Source organism: Plasmodium sp. gorilla clade G2 (genome assembly GCF_900097015.1).
Source record: "Plasmodium sp. gorilla clade G2 genome assembly, chromosome: 10".
In the NCBI taxonomy this organism is placed as follows: Eukaryota; Apicomplexa; class Aconoidasida; order Haemosporida; family Plasmodiidae; genus Plasmodium; species Plasmodium adleri (nom. inval.).
Genome location: NC_041702.1, coordinates 1,055,001 through 1,062,500, shown reverse-complemented (window position 1 = coordinate 1,062,500; position 7,500 = coordinate 1,055,001). Strand labels below are relative to the sequence as shown.

At 18.3% G+C, this 7,500-nt stretch overlaps 5 protein-coding genes across 5 annotated transcripts in view; 3 read left to right on the top strand and 2 right to left on the bottom strand.

Moving 5' to 3' along the window:
• Positions 1-1,054, top strand: part of PADL01_1026900 (conserved Plasmodium protein, unknown function) — a gene marked incomplete at both ends in the record, with an annotated part of 2,664 nt that extends 1,610 nt beyond the window's left edge. The window contains one exon of the mRNA XM_028682342.1: positions 1-1,054. This exon is cut by the window's left edge and continues 1,185 nt beyond it. Coding sequence (XP_028538629.1) covers positions 1-1,054 — 1,054 coding nt within the window.
• Positions 1,055-1,658: 604 nt separating this feature from the next.
• On the bottom strand, positions 1,659-2,873 carry PADL01_1026800 (nucleolar preribosomal assembly protein,putative; the record flags this gene model as incomplete). Its single annotated transcript, XM_028682341.1, has 1 exon — positions 1,659-2,873. The coding sequence occupies one exon, from the start codon at positions 2,871-2,873 to the stop codon at positions 1,659-1,661; it is 1,215 nt and encodes a 404-aa protein (XP_028538628.1).
• Positions 2,874-3,635: 762 nt separating this feature from the next.
• On the top strand, positions 3,636-4,568 carry PADL01_1026700 (rRNA-processing protein EBP2, putative; the record flags this gene model as incomplete). Its single annotated transcript, XM_028682340.1, has 1 exon — positions 3,636-4,568. One exon carries the CDS (start codon positions 3,636-3,638, stop codon positions 4,566-4,568), a length of 933 nt encoding a protein of 310 aa, XP_028538627.1.
• A 1,033-nt stretch (positions 4,569-5,601) lies between these two features.
• Positions 5,602-6,426, top strand: PADL01_1026600 (zinc finger, C3HC4 type, putative; the record flags this gene model as incomplete). Its single annotated transcript, XM_028682339.1, has 1 exon — positions 5,602-6,426. The coding sequence occupies one exon, from the start codon at positions 5,602-5,604 to the stop codon at positions 6,424-6,426; it is 825 nt and encodes a 274-aa protein (XP_028538626.1).
• A 505-nt stretch (positions 6,427-6,931) lies between these two features.
• The window catches only part of PADL01_1026500 (protoporphyrinogen oxidase), a gene marked incomplete at both ends in the record, with an annotated part of 1,905 nt that continues 1,336 nt past the window's right edge, over positions 6,932-7,500 (bottom strand). The window contains one exon of the mRNA XM_028682338.1: positions 6,932-7,500. This exon is cut by the window's right edge and continues 1,336 nt beyond it. Within this exon, the coding sequence (XP_028538625.1) occupies positions 6,932-7,500 (569 nt within the window).

Sequence of the window (7,500 nt, the reverse complement as noted above, 5' to 3'; positions counted from 1 at the left end):
TAATAATATGAAGGGTATGAATAATCATAACCAATTTAATAACATGCGAATGAAAAATAAACAAAAAAAAGATTATCTAAATAAATCTTCAATGCAAGAATGTATAAAGGTAAATGACTCATCAAGAAACAACAACAATAATATAAATAGTATGAATAATAATAATATGATTGGATCAGGAAATATATTCATACCATTGGACAAAAGGAAAGGAAATTTTTATGGAAATAATCGAATGAACATGAAAAATAAAACTAGTATGCCAATGGGAAAAAATATTAATAATAATAATATGAATAATATCAATAATATCAATAATATGAATAATATCAATAATAATAATATGTTTCAAAAGGGTGTGCCTAAACCACTATATAGCTTCAATAAAAATAAAGAAGTTAACAGAAATAATATTAACTATGATGAAAATGATGCAAATAGTGGAGACACACAATTACATAATTATAATAATAATTATAGTAATAATAATAATTTATTAAAATCAAATAAAGAAAACAAAAACCATAATGAGAACACTCATTTTTATAACCCAACAAATTATAATGCTAACAATAAACAACAAGTTTATAGAAACAAGACAGATTTAAGAAATGACAATGTTCCAAATAAATTAATAAACAAAATAAAACATACAAATAATAATAATCAAAGAAGAGGAATCAAATTAATAGATAGAAAAAATAATCCTGAAGAAAGTAATTATAATGAGAATAAAATAAAAATTAAATGTATTAATATTGAAGAAGAAGAAGAAAAAAATAAAATAAATCACAACAACAATAATTTGATGACAAATCCAATTAATAGTAATCTAGCTTTACTTCTTAAAAAATTAAAAATTTCCTTGAATGATATTCCTTATGCTGAAGATGATTTAATCAAAGAAATAATAAATGAAAAATCTATTCTTCAAAATATATTAATAAGTAAATATGTAGACATGTTAAATTGGACAAATGAACAGGTATTACGTGTATTGTCAATCAGAAAAACATTAAAGAAAATTGGTTATAATATAAATGGTGTTATATAAATTATGTTCTAGAACGTTTGGAGATAAAAAAAAAATATATATGTATATATATATATATATATATATATATATATATGTATTTATTTATTTATGTTTGTAAAATATTTATTTAATAATTTAGAATTTTTTTTTTTTTTTTTTTTTTTTTTTTTTTTTTTTTTTCTCATTTAATTTATTTATAAAATAAATACGTCCTTTTCAATTACTTATCCCTTTGTTGTCATAATTTTTTTAATTTATGATTATAATATATTTATATATTCATCCTATTTATTCATTTTATTATTATTATTTTTTTTTGTGTGTTTTAAAAATTTTTTTTGTAATTAAAAGGTTTAAAGTGTTCATTTTGAAATAAAAAAAAAAATAAAATAAAATAAAATAAAATAAAATAAAATAAAATAAAATAAAATAAAATAAAATAAAATAAAATAAAAATAAAAATATATAATAAATTAAAACCATAATGTAATATATATATATATATAAGAATGGTTTTATAAAAGATGTGAAATATAAAACTTGTATGGTTATTCCTTTAAACACATAATTATAAAAAAATGAGTTTGTATTAAGAAATATGTCTTTTTTTTTATTTTTACAATTATGTGTTGAATTTATTTTTCTTAACAAATTTTGTATGCTTTGTATGTAGCTTATTAAAGTTTTGCTTCTGTATATAAACCTTTTTAATGTTATGACCGAATTCATCGACATGGGTATTTTTAATTTTTGATTTATTTTGTTTTTTAACGTTTCTTAATGCTTCTTGAAATAAATTATATTCAGGTATTTTGTAGTTTTCTTCTAAAGAGAATTCAAATCTTGGTCCTATTTCTTGTAGCTTAGGACGTTGTTCATTTTCTTTATTTATATTAAAAAATTCTTTTGTAATTAAATATTGATTAAATGATATAACATATATGTTCTTCTTATCTTTATCGTCATATTTGTGTTGTGTATTAAATTTATTTGTATTCAGGTTGTTGTAAATATTTTCTACACTTTTTGAGGAATCATTGAGGTTTTCTTTTGTAGTACTCATGGCATCTTCAGTTACTTCTAATGTTGCATCATCATCATAATTAAAACTATCATCAATACGATTATCATTATTATTATGATATGTATAGTTGTTTTTATTATTATTATTATTATTATTGTGGTCCTCTTCCCCTTTTGTGTCAGACGCTAGAATCACATTCGAGTCATTCTTCTGATATGAACTTATAACTATCAAACGTTGTATTGATTTTTTAGAAAAGGATTCAACATTTTTATGCTTAAAAAAGTCGAATAAGATATTTTTTACATACCTATTTGTTTCATTTTTTTCAAAATAATCTCCTTGAATTAATACTAAAGGCTTTGTATCATATAATATTTCTTTTGATAGTGAGAATAATTTTAAGGGTATATATGACAAAAGATTGAAAACATAATAATCTAATATTTTATTATTAAATAACCTTCCAATAATAAATCTGGAAGGTTTTTTTTTTGTTGAAAATACAGAAAAAAAAAAAGAACAATTATTATGAATACATATATCAACTAGTTTATCTATCTTATCAATTATATTTGATAAATTTGGATGTGCTTTAGGCATATAACAAGTTAAAGGTTTATAAATATTATATATATCATGCATAAAGTTTTTTAATATTAAAGATCTTTTATTACTACAAATAAATAAACAATATTTAGAACCCTCTTCATATACTCCTTCTCTTCTCTTCAAAATTAATTGTCCTTTACGAGTTTTACCTTTCTCATTCTTAATATTATCCACAATTTCTTCTTTATTTAATTCATCCATATTGTAAAAATTTAAAAATATAAAAATATAAATAAAAAATATAAAATATAAAATTATAATATAATGTAATATTATAATATTAAAATATTGAAATATTAAAATATTTATGTAAATTTTGAAAAGATTCAGATTTATTAAAAATTTAACAAATAAATATATAATATATATTATATATTATATATTGTTAACCCATCTATATCTTCTCAATTACATATAAATAAATATATTAAAATTATAAAAATGTATTCATAATAAAATATATTATTATATATATTATAATATATATAATTAAAAGTGGAAAAAAACAAATTAATAAACATCAAAATAATCATTATAATAAATATTAATATATATATATTTTACATGTTGTTGTTTTTTTTTTTTTATAAGCGTTTAAGAAAAAAAAAAAAAAAAAAAAAAATTATATGCATATTTTATAATATATATGTGGATATATTCCATAAAAATATTATTATATATATATATATAGATTTTTTTTTTTTTTTATTTTTTTCTTTCATAATATATATATATATATTATATATTATATTTTTATTTTATTTTATTTTTTTTATTTAAATTTTATAATATTATTTTATTTATAGATTTTTATATTCAACCATATCATACCTTTAACAAAAATAAAGAATATGTAAATGTGAATGAATAAATAAATAAATATATATATATATATATATATAATATATTTTATTAATACAAATATTATAATAATATTTATATATTTAATATTTAATATTTATAATGAAGGTAGTCAAAAAAAGTGTTGAGAAAGCATTGAAGAAGAAAACATTAAAGGAAAAGAAAAAAAAACAAGCACAAAATAGTAGTACTGAATATGTGGAAAAAAAAAAAATAAATAAAAAAGAAAAAAAGAAATATAATAATAATAATAATAATAATATTGATGAAGAAGATGATGAGATTCTTTTTAATCAAGAAGATTTTGAAAAAAAAAAACAAAAATCTCTTGAAAATAAAATATTATTATCAAAAAAATTAAAAGAAATAAAATTACAATTTAAAGATTATCATGATGATCATCATGATGAACATATTAATAATAATAAAAAAAATAGTTGGATTGAAACATTAGATATTACTAGTACAGAATATTATTATTTAAAAAAAACAGAATTATTTGGAATATCAGAATCAAGAGAAAAACAATTACAACATATAACACATATCAATCTTATTAAAGGTTTACAACAACTTCAAGCATTAAATATTAATTTTAATAGACCATATGATTTTCTAGCTGACATGTTAAAGTCAGATATACATATGGAAAAAATTAGACAAAAAATTCTAAAAGAACATGAACAAGCTGAAATAAGAGAAAGCAATAAACTTAAAAGAATTAATAAAAAATTCCTTAAAAAATGTGGATCACAAAAAATTAAAAGTCATAAAGAAGCTCTAGAAAAAAAACAAAATCTATTAAAAATTGATCAATTAAAAAAAACAAACAATTTACAAAATCTTAATGTACAAGAATTCTTTTTAAAACATTCAAAAGATCATGATAACAAATCGGCAAAAAAAAATAAAGCTATCAAAAATAAACAATTAACAACAAAAAAAAAAAATAATAATAAAAGGAAGGACTCCTCAAAAAATTCAAGTAAAAATAAAAAAATTAAAAAAAAACATAAACATAAAAATAAAAAGTAAAACAAAAGGAATAGCATAAAAAGAAAAATATATATATATATATATATATTAGTTCATTTATATATTCCTTTATTTATTCAATTATTTATACATTCATACATTAATTTATTTATAGCTTTTATTTTATTTTATTTATTATTATTACTTTTTTTTTTTTTTTTTTTTTTTTGTTATTATATATTATATATTTGTTATTTCATTTTATTTTTTTAACTATAATTAAACAAACTTTTATAAAGATATACATTTGTATAGAATACTCTTAAGGTGAACGAAAAATATATATAAACATACATATTTTAATATATATATATATATATACATATTAATATATGTATGATACTCCATCTCATAAGAATACAATTTAATTATTTATTTAAAAGGAACTTTAATTTTTCTTCCTTGAAATAATATTAATTTTAAATATAATTTATATTATGAAATGCACATATATAAAAAAATATATATATATATATATATATATATATATTTATTTATATGTGTGTTCTTATTTTTAAAAAGAGTTATATATGAAGTGCAAATTGTAAGATGTCCATAATAATGGATCTTTAAAATAAGGAAAATATAAACATATATATACATATAAATAATACTATTATATATTTTTATTTTTTTTTTTAATACTTAGTAGTATAAATATATGTACTTATATTTATTATTAAGAATTAGCAAGTTTAAGATTTTATTATAAGATTGTTCATATAATGTCATTATGAAAACTGATATTTATACGTATAAATAATATATATATATATATATATTTATATGTGAATTTTTTTTTTTTTTTTTTTTTTTTTTTTGTAATTTTATATACGTCCTGTAACATACAATTTAATATAAATAAATATATATATATATATATTTATATATTTATATATATATATTTATATATATATACATTTATATATTTATATTCATTTATATTTATTTTATTTTTTGAAAACTTGTAATGGTGAGATGAGCTCCAATCGTTTAAAATATTTTTAATAAAATTTAAAAGAAAGAAAAAAACATGGAGGAGGAAAACGAAAGAGAACGATTGAGAATACGTATAAGTCTGAACGATTTAATATTAATACTATCAGTTTGTTATTCCGTGGGTGATATATTTGTTCAATGGAATGAATTTTCTAAATGTTATAAGCCTATACAATTATGGCTTGTTGTTTCATTCATTTCTATTGTATTATATAGATTTTCTCATTTTGTTGCTCAATATTTTATTAATGAAAATGATGATTTCATAATATATAGAAGAAACAGTCCACCTTTTTATATTAGCTTCTTAGTACTCTTTATACTGTTTCCTTTTTTTATTATTTGGAATATTATAGGAACAATATGGATATATCAAATTATGAAATACACTCCAAATTGTTTACCAAGAAATAATCATCCATGGTTTATTGTTCTCTGGATTATACTTTGCTATGTATGGATTGTGTTATATTTATTTTTTATTATACTATCTATATATCTCGAATATCAATCCAGAATTTATCAAAGAACCATAACCAATATGCAAATTGATGATGTATTCTCTAGATGGACAGATAATATTGATTTAATGAGAGACTATGGTATTTTTATTTATAGTAATGGATTAAGATTAAAACAAATAGAAAATTTGCCATTTTATTATATCAAAAATATTTCAAACGAATCCAAATGTTCTATATGCTTAAATGATTTCCAAATCGATGAATGTGTAAGAACATTGTTATTATGTAATCACACTTTTCATAAATCTTGTATTGATTTGTGGCTAATCAGAAGTGCTACCTGTCCAAATTGCAAATCACCTATTGCATCGCAAGGGGTTTTTATGAACGTTTAAGGTAAAAAAAAAAAAAAAAAAAAAAAAAATGCACAAAATGGCTAGCTGTACATAATATATATGTACATACATATATATATTATGTGTGTGCACACAATATTTATTTATGTCGATTTAATTTTTTTTTTTTATTTTATAATATTGATATAACATTTGTTTTTATATTATTACATTTGTTTTTATTTTGACATGTAATATTTTTATTTTAACATGTATTTTTTTTTTTGGTTCTTAAATTAAACTTTTTTTTATTAAAAATGAATACTTTAATTATGCATATGGAAATAAATATAATTGTATTTATTTCCAAATGGATAATAAGGGTAAATATTTTTTTTTTTTTTTTTTTTTGAAGGGAATTAGAAGGTTTGTTTCTTTTCTCTTTTATTAAATAATTCTTCACCTGATAGGTCATGATAAATTTAATAAATCAATACAAGTCCACAAATGTGGACACACATAAATATAAATATATATATATATATATGTATATGTTGTTTTATTTTTATTGTGATCCATCAGTCGTATGATAAAAGATATATTCGCACAAATCCTGTGCAGATCTTATCCTATCCGATATGGATGTTCCAGTTATCCATCCAGAATCGACATACAAATTTTTATAAGAGGATTTATTTAATTCATCCAAAAATATTTTTAAGAGTTTCTCGTAATTATATGAATAAAATGGTATTGCTTCATTCCATTTATGTATTTTTAAAATATTAGGTTGTGCATCATTATTTATGTCAAATATGTTTCTTAAATCTTTTGAAATTATTTCTTTAATTTCATTTTCATCTAAAGTAATATCATTTGGATTATTTGATCCACCCATATATAATGTTAACAATACTGTATTATCATCATTACATCTTTCTTTAAACATGTTATTAATATAAAAACATCCCAATATATGTGCACATTTATCAGATGATAAAAAGCCAAAAAAATTGTTGGGAATATTTATATCATTTTTCTTATAATATAATGATATACTTATAATATTGGAATATGGAAAATTTAAAAGTATATCTCTTATATTAATCGGTAAAATCTTCCTCATAATATTAG